We start from the raw sequence: 26786 nt of genomic DNA, 5'->3' as shown, positions 1-26786 counted from the left end.
TCGGCCTCTTCTCACATTCTCACCCTCTGTCCTTGTCCTTCTTTCCCATTCCACGTGGGCATCATCCATCACTGCTGGCTCCCGCATGCCTGCATCAGGCCCCTCGGGTATCGCTGAAATAGTGCCTCCGCTGGGGCCACTCCGGTCGATGCATCAGGGGTAGCTCTGTGCTCCCTCAGGGATTGGTACAGTACCCGCTGCAGGCATTGGCCCTGTCTGTGAGCGATTCTGAAGACTTTGTTGAGGGTCCTCATAATTCGCTCTGCCTCGTTGTTCGCATGCGGCCAGACGGGTGTGATCTTCAGTGACGGAACCAATATTCCTCCATGAGCTGCGCAAAACTGTCCTTTGGAATGGTGGTCCGTTATCCGAGCACAGGGTGAGGGGCAACCCAACGCTGGCAAAGATTTTCTCGAGAGCCACAGCTACCTTGTCAAATGACACCGACTCGGACAAACTCGACTTCAGGGTACCGTGACCACTTATCTATCACCACGAGGAAATGAACGTCTCTGCCAATGGACCCAAAGTCTGCATCTACGATTTCCCAGGGCTGTGTTCCTCCGGGCATGGCTTCAATTAGGGGCTTCTGATGGCACCACACACAGGCCGAGACCAAGCCTTTCATCTTCTTTTCGAGATCAGGGAATCACACCTTCTGGCGCAGCCTGGCTTTTGTCTTGGCCATGCCTTGGTGTCCGTGGTGTGCCAAGCCAATGACTTGCTGAATCTTGCCAGTAGGCATCACAATGCGGTCCCTGCAAAGCAGAAGCCCCAACTCTACGAACATTAGTTCATCCTTCACTCTCCATAGAAATTCTAATGTTGTCAGCGCCTTTTGGGTTCTTTGCCCTAGGCTTTACACCACCGACCTCCATTCCCTCCTTTTGAAGTGCCTCCTTGAGTACCTGGAAACCCTCCTCTGTCTCTGCCGCCCTCTCCAAGTCCTTGAGGGACATGGAGTTTGGGTCGCAGATTCAACGAGCAACTCCACATGCTCGTCAGCCTCATCCACACTGATGTTCTCTCCTTCTTCAACCCCACATCACGGATGTCTTGAGAGGTACTCAGCCTCATTGTTGGTTCCAGGGTGATACACCAATGACACATCATATTCGAGGAGCGCCAGCATCCACCTCTCAATCCGTGCAGGGGGCTTCGAGGAGGATCCAGCCATGATCGGCAGCAGTGGCTTGTGGTCTGTCACCACAGTCACTGGCCGGCCCGGCACACATAGCCAAAAATACCATCATCACCATAGGACTGCGAGAGCTTCCAGTTCTATCTGGGAATAAAGTTGCTCAGTCTCCGACAGGTCTCTATTCACATAGGCAATGGGCCTTACCTCCCCTTGGGCATCCTTTTGGATGAGGACCATGCCTAGACTGAATGGGCTGGCGTCCAGTACCACCCCTGATGGGAGAGAGGAGGTCAAAAAAGGCCATGGTGTCCTCTGCCGTGAGTGCCCTCTTCACGTCCTCAAACTCCGCCTGCTCTAGCGGGCCTCACTGCCACGTAGCATCCTTTCTGATGAGGCTCTGCAGGGGTTCTGACCTTGAAGCCAAATTCCTGATCAGCTGACCGCAGTAGGTCAACATCCCTAAAAACTGCAGACTTCAGTCACATTTTCCGTTGATCTCGCTTGCATAATGTCTGACTTTGTGAAGATCTGGGGGACACCCCTCCTTCTTTAAACATGAACCTGAAGAATTTGATGTTAGTCTTCAAGAATTCACACTTATCCTTGTGCAATGTCAGTCCCAGCTCCTGGAGTCGCTCCAGGGACTTCACCAGTTGTTCCATGTGTTCCACCTCTGTTCTGAATACCATGATGTTGTAGTTGATATTCAGAATGCCGTCTAGATCTGCCGGGGCTCCTTGGATGATGATCTGAAAAACATCTGCCGCCGAGGACACACCAAAGGTCAGGCCTTCGATGTGTAGTGAAGGATGTTGTGTCAGGATGCAACACAACCTGGTGGTACCCTGCCCTCAAGTACAGTTTCGAGAAGAACTTGGCACCTTGCAAATCTGCAATGTTGTCATTGATCGTGGGTGTGAGGTGTCTCTTGCGCTTAATCGCCTTGTTTGGTAGCTTTATGTCTACACATATTCTGACCAAAGTCAGGTTGCTTTGGCTTGCGAGCGAGGACTATGGGCGACACAATTAAGGAGTGGGCCCATTGACCTTCTCTATGATGTCTAAAGACACCAAATTGTCCAATTCCTTGTCCACCGGCACTGTTGACTCAGTTACTTAGACCAGGCGTTTCAGGTTGTCTTCCGGTGCTCGCACGCAGTGCACTTACACTGGAGATGAAAAAATGTTTTCCTCATCGTCCTCCACTTTCACTTCCTGAGCTCGGCTTTCTTCCTCCTGGTCCACCAAGGCTATATTGGGCAGGCGTTGTTGCCAGATGAATCCTGCCCAGAGCGGTCCTCTCTGTACCACCACCGGTACCGGCGCCCTTCACATGCATGCATGCATAGGGGTCCACTGTTCCGAACTTTCAACACGCTTTCCCTTGTGAGGGACATTCCGCAGGAGGTTGTACCCACATTTCAGGCATGACTCAGTCTCGTGGGACACCTGTTGGCTAACGAGCACCTCTCCCCCCTTGTCCTCGGGCAATGACACACCCCTCCTCTGTCTTTCCTGGCCGAATAGCCGTGTCCATCTTTGACACCCTTACTTCTGCCACCTCATGAGAGCGACCCAGCTCCAGTATGCGAGGTAATGTGAGGCCCGGTTCATGCAGCACTTGATGTCTGAGCTCCCCAGACAAACAGCCCAGTATAAGCTGGTTGCTGATCATGGACTGTTAGTTATGCAAAGCACACGAGACTGCCATGCACCGGAGATGACCATAAAATGTGTCTTTGTTACGCACTGCACATGATGAAACGCTCATAGACCGCATTGGCAAAGGGCATGAAAAGTTAGCGCAAGGCATTCTTGGCCTCCACATAAGAGTCACTGACCGGTTGCAGAGACTGAAAAATGTGATCAACAGGGCCTGCAGAGTACAGTAGCGTGGCCACCTTGCTCTCCTCATCTCACCCATGGCCCTGAAATACATGTCCAGACAGTCAACCCATAGTTTCCACCTTGGCCCTAGGCTCGATGGGGGCCCAGAAATCGCATATTCGGGCATCAGTGTTAGTGCCCCCTGCTGGCACGGAACATGGACTCCCACTTGGGTTACTGGCCCTAACTGCGCATTTCCGCCAGCTGCATCCCCTTCTTACTGGCTGTTCATGTTGGTGAGCGCACAAGCAAACCTTGCAGCCTCCGGGGCCGTGACTCACACTGGAGTCCCAAGGAGTTCAAGAATCCCCCAAAGATTGAGCACGCTGACAAGCCACACTCCAAGCAGTGTTCAAATACAGATCAGTAACTGTGCTCTTCCCAGTCCACTGATCACTTTGAATAAAGAAGATTTTAGTTTTCTTTACTAGGCCTCTCCCTTCCCTTCACCTTGTCATTCGATGAGTAAAGGTCCAGAAACACCAGTCTCTCCTTTGCAGGTGAACAAAATACCCTGTACATGATTTTGGGTTTCCAAAAATTACATGGGAGGCGCACAGGAACTCTACGAGGGAGCCGCAACCTTCTCCACCATGTGGTCACAAAATGGTGGGCATCCGCGTTATGTTCGCTGACCCCACGGCATGAAGCTAACGAGCCACGCTCGAAAAATCACTGCTGCACTGATTCCTGCGGCTTCAAGCAGCAGAATGACCTTGTTGCCAATACTGTGTTGTGCTGTGATGCTCATCAGGCACCCTGTGAACCCCTCCAGCCAACAGAGTACACAGGATGCACTGCATCTTGTCCGGGCTCCATGGGCGCACTGGTGCTGAAGTGATAGACCCCCTTTATTGACCTACACGCAGCAGAGTTACGTCACTCCACCGCGTGTGTCGCCTTAAAAGTACTCGACTTAACCTACTTAAAAACTGCCATCAAACTTTATTGAAAGCTTTGTCTGCATCTTCAGTAATACCTAGAATGTCCATAGGGTGATCACAATAGCTTTTCACTAGAACAAAGCTATTTTGTTCATTACATATCAAATATATAAGAGTCCCAACTCGTCTTCACAGTATTGATGCCTACATTTTGGAATCATTTAAATGGGCCAGCATGCTTTGCACTTCCAATGGTCCATCCCTTCTTTAAAAAAAAGGAAAACAAAGACTCATTTGTTTCCAAGTTCCAGGACTCTGGTTAACCCCTAATTTTTCACTCCATTGAACAATTTCACAAGTTTGTTAATCAATGCTGATTTTAATTCTTGGTTCTCTGTAAAGCTGCTTCTACTTTCTCCTGTGAAATTTCTGCTTCTTGTAAGTTCAAATCTTCAGCTATCCGTTTGCTTTACTCTATATTTAGCAAGCTTCTGCATTTCCGTTTCATTTTCCTTCAGCCCCTTCTCCCTCTCCTGATACGATTCTTCATAATATTTCAAACATCCTTCAAATGATTTCAAGATCTAATTTAATCCCTTCTATATCTTCCGCCCACATTTTAACAGTATAATTATTAGCTTCTGTACGTCTGGTGTTGCCATGTATGTATTTCCAGGGTGTATTTGCCTAAACTGCTTACAGTTCCCCTGGAGAATGCGCTCTGGGAAGAAAACCCTCCCAACAGTTAAATGTTCTTGTTCTAATTGTTTAATTCCCTCCCTTAATTTCTTTGTTACTTTCTTTTTCACCCAATATCCAGGGCATGTTGCACATTTTACCTCTCAAGAGGGTTTATATGCTTCCCATACATCACAGAAATCTGTACTTGCCATACTGATCACAAAACAAATTCTGTTTCCTCTTGTGTCATCATTTCTTCTTGTGCCAATAATATTGTATCCAAGGTCTACTTTGGTTATTGCTTTTCCTTCTTTTCCATATTGAATTTGAGTTCTTGCACTAGCGAGATAGGTTAAGTGAACTGAGTTAATGTGTGCACTTGCTTACCTAATCAGCTCTTTACGGATTACAAATGAGTCAATCCCTGTCCGTTTGAAAAAAGCAGATTTCTATTTTTTACTGCCAGATATGTGATAAATTAAGTTCAATCACTTATAGTTTTAGGTACTTGTAATGGATCATTTAGGTTTTCTTTGTTAGGAGGAGTGATCTTTTCTAAACTATACATGGGTGGTGGGAATTTCAATATTACATTAAGGCATGTTTATTTATTTAACCATTCATAATTTCACACTAAACCCGGAGGCCTCAAGTCGCTGGTTACAGGAGTTACAACATTACAACAGCAAGAAACATTTTAGTGCAAAGACTGAGGCAGGTTGAGTGTCAAAGTGACACGTTCTTAAGGGATGCAATTCCCTGAGGTCTCTTGAACCCAGAAAGATTGTTCTGATCTTGGAGTCAACGGGAGGGCATACAAATTCTTGGTGGCAATGACTGGGAAAGTCTGACCACCCGATCTTTGTAGTCTAAATCGCAGGGTAGAGAGGCGGTGCGTATTGGAGGTCCGAGTGAGTCTGGCAGACTGTGCTTTGTTGAACTTTTGTCAGGTTCCATAGTAAATAGGTGGTAATTAAAGAATTATTATCCTTATGTTCTTTGTTTATTTCATTGTTAGGTTTAAAAACTAAATATAGTCCTTTCACTGTTAAAATGGTTGGGCCTCAACTTCCATATTCAGAGTACTGCAGATACCCCAAGCCAAGATGGAGGGCAGAGGCAGGAGTTCTGATTGGGTGGCAGGTTGACAATGGTGTGACTCCCAACATTCTAAACTGCCTTTCATTAGTTTAGTTTCCTGAGCTGGTCATGTTTCTGTTTATCTCCTATGTTTTGGGCCTTGGAAAACTCTTAAGAAAATATCTTCAACACTAAAAGAAAAAGAAACAACTCATTCAAGTTACATCTACTCTAAAGAAATTAATTTTCCCTGTGGAAGAAAATGCTGAGAGGTCTTCTAAAGCAAAAAATAAGCTAAGTAGTTTTTATGTAATTAATCTAAATGAACTGCCAAAGTTAGCCTTATCTTCTGTTATTTTCTCCTCTGAAGTGCAAGGATTAAAAGACGTCGTGTTGTGAAGCTAGTGTTTTTACATGGCAAACTCATTCATCAGAGATTAAGTCATGAAAACATGATATTTAAAGGCTATTAAAGTTAATGACTGCACAGGCAACCTTGTTTTTTAAAAGCAGCACCAAGAAGGATATTTATTTTTGAGCCAAGGTATTTTTTAACTAAGAGGAAAATATATAAGACTTGTTTACCATATTATATGAGGAATCTTCCAAATGCATCTCATTACATGCAAAGACGTTTTTGAGGAATAACTTTACTTTAAAACTGCACTCAACATTAAATGGTATTGCCTTTGGTTGTTGAACTATTTCCATAAAGAGAGGTAAATGAAATGGAATGAACTGATTAAGGAAATAGTATCATTTTAAGGAAAACAAAAGATTATTTCTGTGTTTTCAACTATTTTTTCAAGTGTGCTTCATTCAAAAGACTCATCTTCTTGAGACATTCTGGAGTTTGTGTTCACAGTTTTATTGACATTGTTTGGAAACACATTTTCTTTTCTTCAAGTTCATTTATTTCCACAAGGAACCTCCATCAGTTTAGTCACTTGTAATGACATTCAGTTCATTGGTTTTCAGCAGCACAGTTATGAAACATGACCACCAAAGTTTGCTTTTAGGGTAAAAGAGTTGGAGTTATTTCAAAACCAAAAAAATATATAGAAATAATTATCATCCTCTGGGCTTTTTGCAGAGGGTATTCAGGTAGGATTGTTGATATTCATAAAATAATAGTTGTTTAGTTTGTAATATTATTTAATGCTTAACAATTTTCATTCATGCAGAGACCGGATGAAGATAGAAGATCCAGTGTCTGATTTGTTATTTTATCCACTTTTCCCCCTTCCCCCCAGGGGTGTCTAGTACTCAGCTGTTCAGTTTAGTTGTGAGCTAGACATCTTAGTGGGATTGTGGGACTCAGCAGCTCCTGCGTTGGATGTGGATATTACCAGCCTGACAACTTTGCAAGAAGTATCTTGGGGCAGTGTTTGAGAGGCTTGTGTGTCATAGCTAGCATTTTACATAGAAGGTGCTCCCAAATTAAGAATGGAGATGCCACTCATTCCCACGAATTGAAAGGGACAGAGCCCAAACGCAGAGTGTGGTGTGAGACCTGCAGGACGGTGGCAGGAGTTTACAGAAACCTCTATTTCATGTCTGGCCCCACTAAGAATAATCCCCTCCCCTAAATCCTGAGCCCAGGAATCTTCCTCATAATAGGAATGTAGAAGTCGGATAAATAAAAGTGAAGACATATGGACCAGATGAAAGGCTGTTTTCCATGTAGGAACACTATAATCCTTGCTTGTTCTCTTGTTCTCATAGTCTAGGATATTCATAGTTGCTTCCTAGGAGGAAAGATTCCTGTTTTTCAATACTAACACTGCAGAATTCCGTATGCTGGCTGCTGCAAAAGCAAGCAATGAATACTACATAAGTAATACAGTGCCATTGGAACAATGGAGCTTAGAAAAGGGACACCAGTGGAAGAAGGGTGTGTGAAGGAGTAGGGAGTGTCCTGGACACACAGCCAAACAGACCAAGAGGGGAACGCAGATAGGCAGTGAGGCTGAGGTTCTGCTGGAGGGCTGGTCAGCTGATGCTCGAGACAAAAGGCCTTGGTCGCAGTGAAGAAGAGGGGAACATTTTGTGTGTGCCTATGAGTAGAGGTCAGCCGCAAGAGCCCTCAACAGCAGAGGGCCGGGGATGATGAACAACTGGCCTCACCGAGCATGCAGAGGCAGCACAGACCTTTGAAGCTGGAGAACCGGAGTGGCAAAATCCAAGACCAGGGACAAGAGCAAACACCCTGCCAGAGCACAGATATGATATATAATATGATAGGATATGGCATTTATAACGCGCCTATACACAAGTGTTTCAAGGCGCGACAAGGCAAGGGGGGGTGGAACAGAGGGAAAACAGAGACTACGATCTTACTAGGCCAGATGACATTGAGATCGCGCAAGTGCAGGGGAGGCGGAGGGGAAAAGTGCGGGGGGGGGAGAGGGAGGAGGCAGTGCAGTACATCGGATAACAGTAAGAATAAATAAAACAATAAATAAAAAGAGTGGCCAGCTGGTGGCAAGTGCGTGCTTAAGTGCAGACACCAGGTGTCAAGTGCTGGTAGGGGGCTGTAGGGATACAGAAACAGCCCCTGAGTGCAAGGGCTGCTGGCATGGCTTGAGGGAAACGCTGAGGAAAGAGCAAGATATCAATAGTGTTCTCTTTGCTTTGCGTAATCGCCACATACTGACATGATCCCAATATAAACTACACCTCAGCCATCATATTGACATGATCCCAATATAAACTACACCTCAGCCATCATACTGACATGATCCCAATATAAACTACACCTCAGCCATCATACTGACATGATCCCAATATAAACTACACCTCAGCCATCATACTGACATGATCCCAATATAAACTACACCTCAGCCACCATACTGACATGATCCCAATATAAACTACACCTCAGCCACCATACTGACATGATCCCAATATAAACTACACCTCAGCCATCATACTGACATGATCCCAATATAAACTACACCTCAGCCATCATACTGACATGATCCCAATATAAACTACACCTCAGCCATCCTACTGACATGATCCCAATTTAAACTACACCTCAGCCATTATACTGACATGATCCCAATATAAACTACACCTCAGCCATCACCACTGGTCATGAAGACAAAGCTCTCCGCTTGTGTGCCGGCGCCCACCTGTCGCTCTCCCAGTCTTCTGAATTTCTTTCTGGTTGAGCCATGGTGGGTTGAGGCTCTGGCTCTGGTGCCACAGTGCGCTCATATAGCTCAGCAAGATCGCCTGCGATGGAAAGAGAGGTGGTGTTAACGACAATCACAAGTGAAGGCACACAACATTAGAAAGAGCTTAAGCATCAGTGTACAACTCTCAACAAGAACGCCTCTCAGCTGGGGTAATGTCGGTATTCCAAGCTAGTACAGGACGCCTTATAGAAGGGAAATCAAAGCATACAGGAGCTAATACCAGCCAAAATGATACAAAATGGCGGACTTTTGAGACGTACAAGCTGTCTTACGTGGAAGAGGACAGAGAGGTATGCTTGCAAAAGGAGACAGCAGGAGGGAGGTCAGTTAGGAGAGAAAATGCATGAAAGACAGAAGCAATAGCACCAACAGAGGAGGTGCACCATATTTCGGGTACATTAGCTGTAAGTGACGTGTAGGGCGCCCACCAACATTCTGCCGGTCACTAGGCTGCTTCACTTCACAGCAACCTGCTTTGACCTCAGCTAAGGGGTTGAACCACAGAGGTTTTGTGCCAAAATCTTATAAAGCAACATACAAATGTAGTGTGAAATGAAGAGTTGCTCTGACCAGCAGAAAACAAGGGAAACTGTGAAGGTAACACGCATGTGTTTTTATCGCGGAGGTGAGACCTAACTGTCGCCAGCCTTAGCCGTGCTGTAATTTTACCAATTGCAAAGCTAAGTGGAGTGTGGCAGTTAAAAGGCAATATGACAGCTGTGCAGCCCAGCCACAAATAAGTCCACAAGTCACCAGCATCTACAGAAGCCAGGTTGGCCTAATAGTGCAGTCTGAGCCTGTGTTCATCCTGGTCAGACTGGTCTCTGCTGTACCTGTTACACGCCCGTGACAAAGCCTTCCCTGTACTGTGCTCTGAAGAATCAAGGCAGCAGGTCTGGAATTATTGCCTGAATTCATGGGATAGTACAGGGTGTTTCTTTTTCAGAATGGAAAGCGTTACCGTTGTATTTGTGATTTCATGTACTGTTTAACGTTCACAATGTCATACAATTGTATTTTGTGATGGTCAAAGGCAAAAATACCAGAGACATTTTACCGTGACGGCTGTCAGGTAAACAGTACCTGCAGTTGATCTGCAATTCCCATACAGGTTAAAGGTGTGTGCTGCTATTTTACAATTCCATTGTATATGCACACACACACACCGATATGCAACGTCCTTTACAATACACCAGGTAACTGTGGTGTGCATCACTTCAAATAAAATGTTACTTGCATGCAAAACAAGCATTGGAAATGCCAATAGTTTGGGCTTTTGTGGGCATGGGAATAGCACTTGCACTTGCCAGGAACTGCTGTAGTGGTATTAAATGGTAGCAGGTGCAAAATGGTGCAATTACCTGGTCATAGCAGTGCCTGGCAAATGCCTAATAATTATACACAAGCCAAAACTGTTAGCTTTGCCAATGTTTGTTTTAACAGGACTTCAGCGAAGGACACGCATAGTGCTTATAAATCGAGTGGCTGAAGGCAAACCTGGAAAAGACATTTTTATTAGAGCAGTGGCGGGTTTACAGCTCCAATTAAGTCATTAACTCTCAGAAGACTGCTTTGAAAAAACACTGCCAGGCATTTCGAGTGCAAAGCTTGATGGTAAGGCCGGATAAAAGTGAGCTCAAAGAGTTCCATGAAGAGGAATTTTGGCCAGGGAGGACAGGAACTGGTTGGAAATGGCCATAGGGATTAGCATGGCCATAGGCGGGTCAATTAGTGGTGTAAGTGTCGAAGAAGGAAGCTGACACAAGTATGGTATGTGGTGGTTATAAACATTTATTTGTGCAGCAGAACAAATGTCTGCACTATCCCCATCTTCTAAGAGGGGTTTCCCTGCCTCAAAACTAATACTAAAGGGTCAGGCAGAATGTTCATCCAAATCAAAACTCCACTGTCCTATGTCAGAACCTACTTCTATCCCTCACACTACAACTACAGAAAGATCCTTCGCCAGGAGAATGTCTTCCTTCTCCTGATACTTGGATAGTGTTTAAAAGAATGTTCTCTTCCAACAAGAATACCAGGGAGAATGACTCCCTTCCCCTGGCTTGTGGGTTCCACACAGCCTTTACCAACTCCACGTTCTGGGAGAATGCCTCCCTTCCCCCGACGTCAGTAGCACAACTCCCAGTTGTGGACCAGGAGAATGACTCCATTCTCCTGGTATCGGTTTGCACAGTTCAAAATGAGGCCAGGAGAAAGCTGTCCTTGGATGCTAGGTACACAATTAGTAGGGTCCACTCATGTGTCCTCTCTGGGTCTGTCGTACCTACTGTTACCTTCTGAAGGACTGTGGTACACCATTGGGACTTCCTGGGACTGGGATTCTTCTCACCGATTCCCCTGGCTTCATCTCCGGCTACAACAGTCCCACAGTGGATCGCGCTCTGCTGTGCTGGTAGGCTTTCCTCTGCTGCTTTGCGTTCAGGTCTGCTCAGCTGGACTCATTGAGAACTCCCTCAGCGCTTTGCTGCCATTCTAAGTTCTCCTCAGACTCTGGTCTGCTACCAGTGTTTGAAACTCCTGCTGGTTTCCACCTCCACTGCCTCTCCATTATGGTTGGCAGGTTTGTTAGTCTGTTTTCTATTATTATACATTGTTGCCAGTCCCGCCCTGGCGGATCTTAAAAGTCCTTTCTTTCTGTTGACAACTTGATCCTCATGCCTCCTCAGAGCCATCTCGTACCAGTACTAGCAGTCAGTGATCTTCAAGTCTTCGTCCCAGTACTTTCTGCTTAAGCTATATTCCATGTGTTACAAACATACATGAGTTTATTCTTGATGAAAGGCCTGTGAATGGAGGACGGGGTCTAGGGAATGTTAGCGAGTGGCATTGCTCAATGTGCTGTACCCTAGGTGATCGTCTTTGTCCCCTGAGGGCGGAGTCCTTCCCCATGAGGTCCTCCAGCATTAAACCACTCCTAGGGGAACTATTGGGTAGTGGCCGCACCTCCTTACCCTCATGGAAAAGGGCTCCCGTTTGGGGAGAAGTGACGACACCTTGTGAATAGTGACAGTGGGAAATAACCAAACACCTACAAGCTGTGTGTCCCCCCTCATATGCCATTTCTCCCTATCTGTACTCTCATGCAATCGATTTGGTTTATAGGTGGTGCAAGCGCCATCAAATAGCCAAAATAAAAAGGATATGGATTTTCTACAGTGCAGCTTACTACTTTTGTTTAATTCTGCCGTATCTGCACCAGGTCTGACCCACAGTGAAGCAGAAAGCTAGAATGGTTGAAAGCATTGACTTTTGATTGAAATGTGCGGAAGTAGCTAGAGATTAATGTTCCACTTCCTCTGGCTTTGAGATTAGATCATACATGAATGCCAACTCCTGTCTTCAAGTACAATGGTTCACTACTTTGCTCTGCCTAGGGCTTTGTTCAATTAACCTGTTTATCTGTTTTTTTATAAAGTACAATTCAGCGAATGTAGAGTACAGCATTTGAACATGTAAAAAGGCGTCGTACCCTCTTCCGCCCCCATCTACCCACATACACAAATGTGAACCCATTTAAACATGTGGTCATCTAAAATCTCTAATGAACCCACATTCGACCCTTGCAGGAGAACCGCCTCTTAGCATACATTGACCATATCTTATCATAACGGTAGAAGAATAAACAAATGTAATATGTGTGAGGGTTATGGATGGCGTTATGAGGACAAGGATGGAAAACACTGTCCCTGTAACAGCATCTGAGCAAGCCCCTGCGGCAGTCTGTGATAGCAAGTGGTAAAATGCACTGTGCACCATGTGCAGTGCTGTGCCGAGTCCCGAAGTAGCGAGCAGTATGCGCATACATGTTGTGCGGTTATATTGTGGTTTTGGCCTGTAGAATTAGGCCTGTGGGGGAACAGCGCAAGCGCATACACCAGTGCGAGCGATGTGGCTCGCGGACTGTGGAGGAGCCGCACCCCATCTCAGTGGGAAGCAGGCGTCGCTGCGCTCCACGTCACTACACAGCAGCAGCAGAAGCAGCAGCAGCAGCAGCAGTTACCGTGAGCAGGCTCAAGAGGAAGGAGCGCGCGCTGAGCGGGAGGTGTAGCTGTAGCGGGTACCAGAAATGACATTATGTATCAGGAAAGGCATACGAAGGAGTGAGAATGAAACGCATTTCTTCTGACATCAAATGACAAGTGAAGTTGCAAGTTACTTAAAAGAATAAAGTGATTATAGCTCATTTTGGATATAACTTTACACTCGCTGAATGAAAAAATAATGTAACTATATACATGTAAATGCACATACCAATGTTTTTCAGATAGAGGAATAAGAAGTACACTGGCTGAGCAGTATCACCTCCAGGCAACTGCACAGGTGTTCTAGGTGTGATGGGAATTATCGACGATTGTAAGCATTTTTAAGGGCGTGGAAGAAGGAGAAGACTCACACACAGGTGATATGGTGGTTGGCAGAAAATGATTTTGTTAAAACAAAGGAAACCCTTACCTAACCCTATTACTAAGAGGGGTTTCCCTGCCTCAACTAAATACTAAGGGTGTGTCAGAATGTGTGTAACTAAACAGTCCACCGTCCCGTGTCAACACATATTTCCTTCCCTTACATCTCTAAGCAAAGTAAAAGGTAAGTGAGCCTTCTTAATGCAGAAGCATAGCTCCCTTCTTCTTTGGAGCGGACTACTATGCCAGAAGTTTGGTAGGACTATTTTCTGGAGAATGTCTCCCTTCCCCAATTCTTGTCAAAAGGCAGCACACAAAGTTCCAGGTTGAAAAGTCTCAATTTTAAAAAAAAAAGCTCCGATTCAAAACCTTGGTACCAGGAGAGTGACTCCAGTCTCCTGGTCTCTCACAATGTTCACAAATAAAGCAATGTTCCAGCTGCAAAACCTAGATGTCAAGAGACTGATCCTCTTCCCTTGGTCTCTTCCAGGCTTCTCACAATGCTCACTCGCAATGCCAAGGGAATGACTCCCTTTTCTGGGCCTTTATCACCATGTTCACAGACACCAGAGGGAACAACTCCTTTCCCGTGGTTCTCTTTAGGCTACTCGCAATGCCAAGAGAATGACACCCTTCTCTTGGTCTTTGTCACAATGTTCACAAACACCAGGAGGAATGACTCCCTTCACCTGGCTCTCTTTATGTGGGTCCCAGATCCCTTCACACTGGTTTCTTATGTGCGGGTCCCAGACCCCTTCACACTGGCTTCTTATATGCAGGTCCCAGACCCCTTTACAATGGCTTATTATCTGCGGGTCCCATACACTTTCACAGCATCAGGGGTTATTCCTCTACCCCTGGCTTCCCTCAGGCTTGCACAGTTCAAAATGCCAGGGGGTATGGTTCTTCCTCTGGTCTTTCTCAGGCTTTCAACGTTGCCTTCCTCAACCTTCACAGCCTACCTGGTTCACTACCCCGCCAGGTACTGCGACTATAAAGATGGCTTTGGAGGCCGTTCCCGTTAGGGTAGATTTTCATTTTTATACACAATCTCCTCCACATGCAAGTTGAGTGTTCCAGCACTTTTCGCTGGACATATTGATTTTTGGTCTGTTCCACTGCGTGAGTGGGAACCTCTTTCCACACTCACTCCCTCCTTTACCCTACCTTTTGGGGTACTTTGTATTTCCTTTTGTAAATCTCTCTTGGAGTAATGTTTTCCTCCAGGTTCTACGGCATCCACCATTGACTTGTGCTACACACAGCACTCTGTGCAGTGTGGCTGGGGGCCCCCTTGGGCTTCCCTTTTTCTCTGTCGTTTTCCTTGTGAGAACTCATGTTCCTAAGGGCAGGAGGATATTTATTATCCTTCCTAACTTTTATATTGTGAGATCAGCACTCCTCAGCACACCCCACTGTTAGGAGGTGGTTACATTTACTTCATTGAGTTTACAATCACATCAATTCAGCTGCTGCCATGTAACCTAGTTACCAAGGAACCTTTGTTGTTATGATTAAGCAAAGGTTCCACATTCTAGCAGCAGAAAGAGAGAGGATTGAGAGCAGGAGGACAGCCACAGCTGGGGGCCTTTCTCTTGGATGAACTAAAGAAATAAAGCCTCTCTATAAAGACAAGCATCAGCGTGAAGCGTGGTCACTTACATATTAACATTGGCGACGAGGATGGGATCAAGGAGAAAAGGCCCCCAGCAGCAGCAACACTGCAGCAATATTGATTACAGTTTGGATGCAAATGGACGGAGTGTTACACTAGATGTGTTGTATTGAGGAATTTGTAACTGCGCTTAGAGGTTTAGCCATCAAATGTAGATTTGACCATTGTCGAGATGAGCATGTCAGGGACCAACTCATGATTAAGTGTTCTAATGATAACATCAGGAAGGAGTTATGGAAGGAAAGAAATCCTTCTCTTGATAGAGCAATTGAGATAGCGAAAATGATAGAACACACAGACAAATGTATACAAATGCTTCAAGTGGATAATACATCTCAAGATAAGCCCAAAACTGATGACAATGAAGCTGCCATACATAAGGTTTCGAGAGTGATGCAGAGAGGTGCGGCAACTGCGCGTCGCACTTGGCAAATGGGTAGGAGACCTGAGGGTCGCCAAGGTCCCTTTACCAGAGCATGGGGACAAGGATCATCTACCAGAGGGTCGCCCAGTGAGAATGTTACATTCAGGGGTGGCAGGGACTCTGGTTATCCTAGAGGTGCATCAATTAGGAGGCGTTTCAGATGTGGGAGTCTACATCACAAAGCATCTGACAAAGAATGTTATGCATCAAACATTATATGTAATGAATGTGGGGTCAGAGGACACATGGCTAGATGCTGTAGGAATTTTTATACCGCCCCAAGTCAAATACATGAAGTCAATGCAGATCAAGAATTTATATCAATTGATGATGCTGGTAGAGAAGTTATATTTTCAGTCAATGCCATTGATGGGAAGGTCAAGAAAAAGAAACCATATGCAACTGTGTTAGTTGGAGGGGTGCCAGTATCAATGCTCATGGACAGTGGAGCAGATTATACTTTGATAAGTGTGCAAGTGTGGAAGGAGAAATTTGGATGTTGTACATTGTGGGAGAATGTAGTCAGAGCAAATGCTTATGGAGATGTGCCCATAGAAATTTTAGGGTGCTTTGAAGCTGAGCTCCAATTCAAAGACAGGAAGGCGTTAGGGACTATCCATGTAGCCAACAGAGGTGGAGAGCTGTTGTCCTGGAGCGATCAGGCAGAGCTCAAGATAAGACTTGAAGCAAGCCACCCAGAACAGGTTTTGACTGTTGAAGGTGGAAAATCCGGTGGAAAATCGGTCTCGAGCATTGTTATGGAAGGGGCCAGAGGGCATATGAGTGGCACTAAATTAGGGTGCTTGAAGGGATTTGTGCACAAAATTCGTTTGAAAAGGGATGCCATTCCCAAAGTTGCCAAATTACGGACCATTCCCTTGGCCCTGAGAAAAGATGTAGAGAGTGAATTGAATAAAATGGAAAGTGAAGGGGTGATAGAGAGAATTGATTCCTCAGAGTGGGTTAGTCCTATTGTAATAGTGAGAAAGAGCAGTGGATCTCTGCGGATATGCATAGACCTTAGACACCTGAATAAAAATGTAGTGGCTGACAAATTTCCTTTACCCAGAATAGATGATTTATTGGCAGGGGTGTCTGATTCCAAAGTATTTTCTCTTATTGACCTCAAATCTGCATATCACCAAGTAGAATTACACCCTGATTCGAGAGATCTCACAGCTTTCATTACCCCTATTGGCCTTTTCAGATGTATAAGAATGCCATTTGGATTGATTTCAGCAGCTAGTGTATTTCAGAACGTCATGTACAGATTACTGGGAGGAGAGAGAGGTGTCATGTGTTACCAGGATGATGTGCTAGTATGTGGGAAAAATGAAGCAGAACATGATAAAAGGTTAGAGAGAGTGTTGAACATATTCAAAGAGGCTGGCCTTACAGTATCGTTAGAGAAATGCATATTAAAAACTGACAAAGTTGAATATCTAGGTCATGAAATTACAGGTGAAGGGATCAAACCCAAAGAAAAGGCCATAGAAGCTATTCGCAAGATGGAAGCACCAAAATCCAAAGCAGATATACTATCTTTTCTAGGTCTGGTTGAATTTTATGGCAAGTTTGTTAGAGGGTTGGCAAATTTGTCAAGGAACATGAGGATGTTGACTCGTAAAGGTGTTACGTTCAAGTGGAATGAATCTTGTGAGGAAGAGTTTGGTAAGATTAAAGATGCTATAGTCAATGCACCCATCTTGAAAACGTTTGAAGAAAGTAGACATTCATTACTATTTGTGGATGCAAGTGACTATGGTATTGGGGCAGTCCTAATGCAGGAAGATCAGGAGGGCTTACACACCATAGCATTTGCCTCTAGATCTCTCAAAGGACCTGAGAACAGATATTCAGTGGTAGAAAAGGAAGCATTGGCTTGTGTCTGGGGAGTGGAAAAGTTCAAAAGATATTTGTGGGGCAGAGAATTCACAGTATGGACAGACCATAAACCCCTAATAGGAATATTTACCAAAGGTGGTCTGGAGGGAGTCTCCAGACGCATCATGAAGTGGGTGACATCCCTACAAGGCCTGCAATATGATATGCTTCACATTAGTGGTGAAACCAACGTAGTTGCTGATGCCTTATCCAGATCAGTAGTGAGAGAAACAGTGTCTGAGGAGTCTCCTCTGACTCGTGAGAAAGGTGTTGAAATATTTCAGGTTCATGAGTCAGTAAAGAAAGAGGAGTGGGACAATGCATGTTCAGAGGATGAATTGTACCAGAGAGTTTTAACATTGGTGACGCAGAACAGAATAAGAAACTATATTGGTGATTTAGGCGGGTTTGCCAAAGTTAAGGAAGAACTCTGGATTGATAAAGGATACTTACATAGAGGACATCAAATGGTTGTACCTATTAAAATGAGAAAATTAATAATTGAGCTAGCTCATGTTGGGCATTTGGGACTGCCTAGAACCAAAGGCTTGGTTAGAGCAGAATTTTGGTGGCCTAATCTTGACAAAGACACTGAAGAAGTGGTCAACAATTGTTGTGATTGCATTGAAGGTAATAAGGGTCTCAGGATTCAAAAAGTACCCATGACTGTTAGAAAGCCATCCACAGTTCCATGGGATGAGGTTGCTTTAGACTTACTAGGGCCTTTCAATATCAAGGGTGGGAGAGACACCTATGTACTGGTTGTCATAGATTTATTATCCAAGTGGCCCGAAATATTTACACTAAGAGACATATCCAGCAGTAGCAACATTAAATGTTTGGAGCAATTATTTTGGAGAGAGGGATTCCCCAGAAAGTGTTTATCAGATAATGGGACCCAATTGGTTTCCAAGGAATTTAGAGAGTTCTTGAGTAACCATGGAATAGAACAAGTAACCACTTCATTATATCATCCCCAGACCAATGGGTGTGTAGAACGCTTCAACCGCACTCTCATGGATGCAATTAGAATTGCGGTCGGTAGCAACAGGAGGTGACTGGATCAGGACCATAATGGAGAGAACATTCCAATATAGACTAGCACCACACAGTGTTACGGGTGTATCCCCATTTGAACTATTAAGAGGGAGGAAACCTAACTCACACATGTGTCCAGGCTGGATGGGAAGGTCAAAATTCGTAGGAATAGATCTGGAGGGAGTGAGAGAGAAGATATTTGAATCTGGGGTCAGATCCAAGGAGCAATATGACAGGAAGAATGCTTGTAGAGAATTCAGTCTTGAGGAAGGTGATTGGATCAAGATCAAACTTCCCACCAAGGTGCGCAAAGGTGCATCCATATTTTCACAGCCCAAACAAGTTGTTAAAGATTTGGGATCTTCGGTGCTTGTTAAAGGGGGTGGGGTCTGGAACAAGGAGAGGATAGCAATTTGCAAAAAGGTAAACAACAACTTGTAACTGCACTGCAAGGTATTTAAAGCAATTTAATTATTTCTTCATATAGCGGTGTATCAGATACTATGTAAATAATGAACTACTTATGTTCAATGAAATCTATTATCTAGTTTAGGCAAATACTTATATTTTGGTAAAAGGAAGGGAGTTGTTAGGAGGTGGTTACATTTACTTCATTGAGTTTACAATCACATCAATTCAGCTGCTGCCCTGTAACCTAGTTACCAAGGAACCTTTGTTGTTATGATTAAGCAAATGTTCCACATTCTAGCAGCAGAGAGAGAGAGGATTGAGAGCAGGAGGACAGCCACAGCCGGGGGCCTTTCTCTTGGATGAACTAAAGAAATAAAGCCTCTCTATAAAGACAAGCATCAGCGTGAAGCGTGGTCACTTACATATTAACACCCACCATATGAGGAGTGCTGAGGGGCTACACTGTATCCCCTTTCTTACTGCTCCTGTAACCTTTGGGTTACAGTGACAAGCTAACCTGAATGGCTGGTGGCAGCGGTTTTATCCTACCTACTTTTGGGCAATGCATACTCTCAGGCTGTACTTACAGCCTCAGTAGTACACAGAAGGGTCACCATTGACCCAAAATAATGACAGTGTTCCCTATTCACCATTTTTCGTTTGCTAGTCCTTTCTTGGTCCTTCTTCTGCCGTGCAGGGTGGGGAAGGTCCTGGTTTGACTTTTGCCTTTGGCGGGATTCCTCTGAGAAGCCCGCCCAGGCTCCAGCGTGTCAGTGAGGAAAGGAAATGGGGGAGGACTCCGAAACTCTGCTGTTCTTTGTTTTCGGCTGTGCCTGCCTGGAACCAGTTCCAACTGGAGGGCTGGCTTTCCCTAAAGGACAGCCACAACCCAGAGGTTGAAAGGTGCATGGGTGCTAATTGGCTGGGTTCCTGGATAAAAGGCTTGGACCCTGAGGCTGAAGACAAGCTGACCATTGGAACTGAACAAAGGATGAGGAAGAAGAGGAGAGAGGCCCAAAGCCACAGCCAGATGACCGGATATGCCTGAGTAAATGCTGCTGTGCAACCCCTCCTTCCAAGCATCAGGAGAACACCAAAGAGGATGGCTATCTCCCTTAGACTGATGGGACCAATCAGTCTTGAGACAACCTGCATTTCGAGCCATCCAACGACGAGCTACGACTTTCCTGGGCTGCAAACCACCAATAGACTGAGGCCTGTGAGCATTGTACAGTGCATCATCCTGAGAAGATCAAATCCTCCCAAAACCTTGGTGGACTCCTTCTTGACATCCAGAGGCAAGAGTCCACTCCTTAAAGTCCCCTCATCAGAGTGCTCGACTGAGAAAGCAATGCAAAACGAACAGGCGATAACTGTTCTTCATCTGGCATCCTGAAAAGGGCGGCAAAACCACAGACTTGTGAGAAGCTATGACGAATCCTTTGCAGGGAGCCTTTCCACTCAACTGCTGCTGTGAAATCCATTACAAATTCCCTTCTTTTGTCAGAAGACCAACAATTCGGTGATCGGGTCCTGCAGCAGCTTCATTGTGCGACTGTCTGCATCCTCTTCTTCACTGCTAAGGCACTGTGAGACTCAAGGTAGAACTTACCTCGAGTTGATTAGCTGCTCCTGTGTTGCTGGAGTGCTGATTTGTCTGTTTGGGAGTTCGCCCATGCCGGTTCGCCCAGGTTTAAAACGTATGTGCCCTGAGGGAGCCTTCTACCAAGTCCCTAATCCCTTTTACCAACAAAGATTGTACTTCCTTGCTATAGAAGATGTCCTCTGAAACCGTTGCCTTTCCAGAGCTTGTGCATTACCTGTTTTGCCCTCCAATCTGACACTGAGACACTCATAACTAGATAGGGATGGACTCCTAAAGCCTAAGGCCTCTGTGAAAATACTGCAAAGTATTTATTTACCATGTGTATGTTTTGTTTCATTTATTTGATCTGAAACAGTTTTTCCAAAAGTATTTTACTTACCTTTTCAATTACATACTGCCATTCTCAAACTATACAAAAGTGTGTTACTTACTGTGAATACTGCATTGGTTCTTCCATGTGCTTATTGAATGTTCTAGTACTTACTTTTTTAAACTTACCTTAGTGGATATATAAAAGAAGAACAAGTTACTTCTTACCTTGTAACGTTCTTTCGATGGGACGTTCCTCCGACGTATTCCTTATCTTTGATAATTCGTCTCCAGCTTGCTGGCCTCGGAAATGTTTTCTCTGTAGAGGGCGCTGCGCGTCGACGTCCGCCGAGTCGATGTCCCTCGACAGCCACTGTATCGGCACTGACGTCACCATGACCATAAATAGCCACGCACGGCGTCCGTTGCTCAGTTCCGTTTTGTAGCATAAGATAAGTCATGCCTGAATTGGTTATTGACCTTGAAGGAGCGTAAGCTGCAACCACAAGGGAAGTATTACTGCGGGGATGGATGGGAGGGGCGATAAGGAATACGTCGGAGGAACATCCCATCGAAAGAACGTTACAAGGTCAGAAGTAACTTGTTCTTTGAAGGGATTGTGTCCTCTGACATATTCCTTATCTTTGATAGAATCCCATAGCAGTGGCATGTAATTGGAGGTGGGAGTAATAATGTCATGTATCCCTTTTAGGAATGAACAAAATGTAATACGGCTTTGCCAAATCTGGTCTCTTGCCTAGTGGAGGAATCCAGGTTGTAAAATTTTGTGAATGTATGTGTGGACGACCATGTGGCAGCCGCACATATGTCTCGGACCGGTACCCTTCTTCGGAGAGCCGAAGAGGCTTCGATACCCCTGGTTGAATGAGCCCTAAGATTTTGGGGTGGCACTTTCCCTGCCAGTTTGTAACATTCCAGAATGGCCAAAATAATCCACCTGGAAATGGTCTGTTTTGTTATGGGTAGTCCCAACTTGTGACCTGAGTATCCTACAAACAGTTGGTCTGCTTGCCTAATCCTAGCCAGTCTGTTGATGTAAAAGCTCAGAGCTCGCCTTGGGTCCAGCCTATGTAGCCTTTCTGCCTCTTTCCCCGGATGGGGAGGAGGGTAGAACGAAGGTAAGGTAATTTTCTGAGTGATATGAAATTCAGAAACCACCTTTGGGAGGAAATTAGGCTTCACCTGTAGGACAACTTTGTCCTTATGGAAAATTGTATGGGGGGGGTTTACAAGAGAGCTTGTAATTCGCTCACCCTCCTAGCAGATGTTAGTGCTACCAATAGGACAGTTTTAAGAGTGAGAAATCTCAGCGAACAAGAGTGGAATGGTTCGAATGGAGTACCCATTAGGAAATTTATGACTAAATTTAAGTCCCATAAGGGAACTTGGAATGGTCTTGGAGGATAAACATTAGTTAATCCCTTGAGAAATTGTATTACTAGAGGTAGTTTGAAATACGATGGTTCCTCCGCAGTGCGCTTGAAGATTGAAAGCGCTGCGAGATAGCCTTTTACAGTGCCAACTTGATGGCCTGAGTTTGCCAAGTAGAGTAGAAACGATAACACTGTTGGTGTACCTACCACATGAAAAAGGGTTGATATTCCCTTCTCTACACCAGCTGCAAAATTTGTTCCAACGGCAGTGGTATAAAGACTTTGTTGCTGGCCTTCTGGTTGAAAGCAACACCTCCATGACGTCATCAGGGAGGTCCCAATCCTTGTACCTCACCCTTTCAGAAGCCAAGCGTGAAGGTTGAGGGTTCTGATGTCTGGATGGAGAACATGACCTCCCTTCTGTGAGAGAAGATTCTCTTTGAGTGGAAGACGGATTGGAGGACAGAGGGACATATCTAGAAGGTCCGGGTACCACGTTCTCCTGGCCCAGTCCGGGGCAATTAGGATCATGGTTTTCCAGAATCTTCTCAACCTCCTGATCATTTGAGGAATAACAGGGACTGGTGGAAATGCGTAAAGGAGTGGGAACTCCCAGTCCACTACGAACGCGTCCCGTAGAGATCTTATCGGGGGAAATTCCCTTGAACAGAACAGATCGCACTTCCTGTTGATGCTGGTGGCGAGCAGATCCACCTGAGGGGTTCCCCAAAGGGCGAAGATCTCTTGAAGGACTTCCTGAGCTAGCTCCCACTCGTGGGAGACTGTGCTCTGCCTGCTCAGAGCGTCCGCTGTCAAGTTCTTCTCTCCGGCTAGGTGGACTGCCGATAGAGAGATTCCTTCCTGAATTGCCCAAAACCAGAGCTGCATTGCCTCTCTGCACAGTGGCAGTGACCCTACGCCTCCTCTTTTGTTGAGGTAGTGCATGGCCACCGTGTTGCCCATCATTATCAGGACATTTATCCCCTGTACTGATGGCAGGAAAGCTTTCAGCACTAGTCTGATCGCTCTCAGCTCTAATAGGTTGATGTGTAGTCTGGACTCCGATGGAGACCAACGACCGCTGATGGTCAAGTCGTTGGCATGGGCTCCCCACCCTGTGAGTGAGGCGTCTGTGACTACTGTTATCTCCGGCCATGGTTGCCAAAACAGTTCTCCTTTCAAGATGTTCTCTGGATAGGCCCACCATTGAATATCGTGGGCTACCTTGTCCGGAATCCGGAGGAGATCTGTCATTCTCCCTGAGAATTGCGACCACTGAGTTCTCAGTGCCCACTGAAGAGATCTCATTCCCAGGCGAGCCTCTGGCACAAGGAAGATGCAGGATGCCATGAGACCTAGCAACCTCAAAAAGTCGAAGGCTGGGAGACGTTGGGCATTTTGAAACTTGTTGACCATCTGCAGAATATCTTGAGCCCTCACCTCTGGTGGCGAGGCTTTTCCCAGGGAAGTGTCCAGGACCGCTCCAATGAACTGGAGTCTCTGTGATGGTATCATCTGTGACTTCTTTAAATTGAGGGAGAAGCCCAGTTTGTGAAGGAAGTGGCAGACAATCTAGCTGGATCTGAGCTTGTTCCGAAGATACAGCTCTGATCAGCCAATCGTCCAGGTAGGGGTAGAGGTGGATCCCTTCCCTCCTTAGACTCGCAGCCACTACCAACATTAGCTTGGTGAAGACCCTTGGGCGGAGGTCTGCCCAAATGGCAGAACTCGAAATTGATAATGAGAGTCGCCAATTGCGAACCTCAGGTATTTCCTGTGTTTGAGATGGATTGGCACATGGAAATAAGCATCCTGAAGGTCCAGAGATACCAGCCTGTCCTGGAGCTGGAGGGCCTGAAGGATCTGAGAGAGAGTTACCACCTTGAACTTGTCCTTCCTGAGGAACTTGTTCAATTCTTCTTCTAAGTCTAGGATGGGTCTCAGTCCTCCGTCCTTCTTTGGTATGAGAAAGTAGGGGGAGTACCAGCCCTTGTTCCTGTCCGCTACAGGTACCGGTTCTATGGCAACTTTCTCTAGCAGGTCTATAATTTCCTGCAAGAGGAGCGGATATGGAACTTTTAGCGAGCTGTGCCCCGGTGGATGACTCTGATGTGTAGAAAGGGTAGGCAGTAACCCTGGGCAACTGTCTCCAATGCCCAAGCATCTGACGTAATAGCCCGCCATTCCGTCAGATGGTGAGTTAACCTGCCCCCTACAGGTGTTTTGTGTGGAAAGACCTCAGAGTGGTTTGGGGGCGGCTGATGCAGATGCCGAGGGTAAAGAGGCGCCTGCTGCGGCTTTAGTACTTTTGACCCGTCCACCTCGGGTGGATCTCCTTTGGCCTCTTTGAGCCGGTTGTCCTCTGCCTTTCCCGAATGCGGAATAATAGCAAAAGGACTTTCCTCTCCCAGAGGTTCCTGAGGGGTGAAAAGGAGTTTGGCAGATTGCAGCTCCTAAAGATTTTGCTGCTGCTTTAGATGTCTGCAACTTTTCCAGACTGTCATCAGCGTTTTTACCGAATAAAGAAGAGCCGTCAAAGGGCATATTCAAAAGTCTGGCCTGTACATCTGGAGCAAAGCCAGACATTCGCAACCACGCATGCCTGCGGATTGTCGTACCTACCGCCATGGCCCTGCTGATACTGTCAGCGGAATCAATGCCAGTTTGAAGTGACTCGCACATGGCATCTTTACCATCAGTGATGATGTTAAGGAAGGCTTCCCTTTCCTCTCCTTCCGGTATGCAGTCAGCCGCTGATGAAGCACACTCCCACAGTTTTTTTGCCATAGCATCGTACCTTTTGTCATCTCTATCCTGTGGGACAGTAGGGTAAGCAGATCTGCTGCTTGATGAAGTTGCCGCTTGAACCACCAGGCTCTCTGGAGTCGGGTGTTTTGATAAGTATTCAGGGTCAGCCGCAGCTACCCTATACTTGGCTGACAATCTTTTATTGAATGCAGGGATAACCTCAGGTGTTTCCCAATTAGATGAAATCTTCCTTTGCAAGGCTGCATGGAAGGGGACCACAGGATCCTCCTGTGGACCTTTGTCTAGTATGTCTGTCAGGTCATCCTGTTGAAATACAGGTGAAGGCGCAGACCATCCCATACATTCAATAATCCTTGCCATCAGGGTTCTATAGGGTGTTTCAGCATGTTCCCCTGGGTCTGGTTTGACAAATTCCACATCTGGGGAAGTGTCCCGCCCACTTGCCTCATGTAATGATTCCTGTAGGTCTTTCAACCTTCTTTCTTCAGAGGTAAAATCTTCTGAAACAGGTAACGTGGTCCTCTGCAACCCGAAGGTTTCCTGGTCAGAATCCTCCCCTTCTTCATAGATTGAAGATAATCCGGGGTACTCTGACCTCAGAAATGGTGTAAAACCCATTTCTAAGGCAGAAGGAGCCAAACTCGTCAAACTCGAGAAAACGTTGATGTCGTCGACGCCGATGTGACAGGCTTCGAAGGTGCCGAGAAAGGTGTCGAGAAAACTGGAAGAGGCCTCGAAGAACTCGAGAGGATCGGGATCCTACTCGAGGATGTAGACTACGGTCTCTGGTTGTGCCGGAGGCTCTTGGAATCACCGTTGGCTGTGAAGTAGCCATGGTTTTCTCTTTCGTCGGCGTCGACGATGGCGTCGATTCGATCGACCAATGCGTCGAAGAATCCTTCGACAACGGCGTCAATGGCGCCGATCCATGCGTCAAAGGGATCTTCGACGACGGCGTGGAAGATGGTGCCTTCTTGCCCGATGGCCCGTGGCGCTCTCGGGTGGACTCTTTCGCCGGGTGCAGCGACTCGCTGCATTTTGATTTTTTGGGTTTTTCACCCGGGGTATCACCCTCAGCTGTCTTCGAGGGGGGTCGAGGCCGCTTTCTCGAAGACGCTTAGCATTTTCCTCCTGAATTCCTCCCACTCAGCCTGAGAGCTGTGTTTTGTGGGGCAGGAGACCCTTTCTGGGGAAGCAGAAGATGACGAGGAAGGGTCTCTTCTTTGAGTGTCTAGATCTCGACGAATAGTGGGAGCTACTTCGAGACCTAGAATGGGAATGCTTTCGACGGCGAGGAGACGAATGCCTCGACCGAAGAAACTTTTGAGGAGGTTTTGACTGACTTACCTCTCTCGAGCTTCCCCTTGCGCTCCTTCAAGGCTTTCGCCATCATGGCCATGCAGTCCTCACACTCCGAACAATGGTGCTCGACTCCCAAATACCACAAGCAGATCCTGTGTGGATCTATTATCGACATTTTCTTAACGCAGTCTCGACATTTTTTGAAGCCGGACCGCGGAGTCGTCGGTTCCGATGAAGAACCCATCGAGAACGAGTTGGTTTATTCGAGTAAATATAAGGGGTTTTATCTGACTGAACTGAGCAACGATATTCCGAGGCCCCACGAAGTGCGGAAAAACAGAACTGACCAACGTACGCCGCGTGTCACTATTTATGGGCATGGTGACGTCAGCGCCCATACGGTGGCTGTCGAGGGACATCGACTCGGCGGACATCGACGCGCAGTTCCCTCTACAGAGAAAAAAATTCCGAGGCCAGCAAGCTGGAGACGAATTATCAAAGATAAGGAATACGTCAGAGGACACAATCCCTTCGAAACCATTATTTGTATATAATTTTAGTGTGCCAGTGTTTCTTTGGGACTATGTGGATACTCTAAGTTCTTTGTACCACATGCCTCCTAAAATAAGCCTGGTTGCTCAGCCATTGCTACCAACAAAACTTGAATGGTTCAG

General features: G+C 46.0%; 1 protein-coding gene across 3 annotated transcripts in view; it reads right to left on the bottom strand.

Annotated features, from left to right (window-relative positions):
* SPAG17 (sperm associated antigen 17) overlaps positions 1-26786 on the bottom strand; it is a 1712709-nt gene that overhangs the window by 277772 nt on the left and 1408151 nt on the right. For all 3 annotated transcript variants that reach the window (XM_069635754.1, XM_069635756.1, XM_069635755.1), the window contains exon 39: positions 8811-8913. In XM_069635754.1, coding sequence (XP_069491855.1) covers positions 8811-8913 — 103 coding nt within the window. The remainder of the gene's footprint in view (positions 1-8810; positions 8914-26786) is intronic.

This window comes from Ambystoma mexicanum, chromosome 7p, assembly GCF_040938575.1.
Source record: "Ambystoma mexicanum isolate Mex_15411 chromosome 7p, UKY_AmexF1_1, whole genome shotgun sequence".
NCBI classification, from domain to species: Eukaryota; Metazoa; Chordata; class Amphibia; order Caudata; family Ambystomatidae; genus Ambystoma; species Ambystoma mexicanum.
Note: the sequence above shows the minus strand (reverse complement) of the source record. Positions and strands in the feature narration are given on the sequence as shown.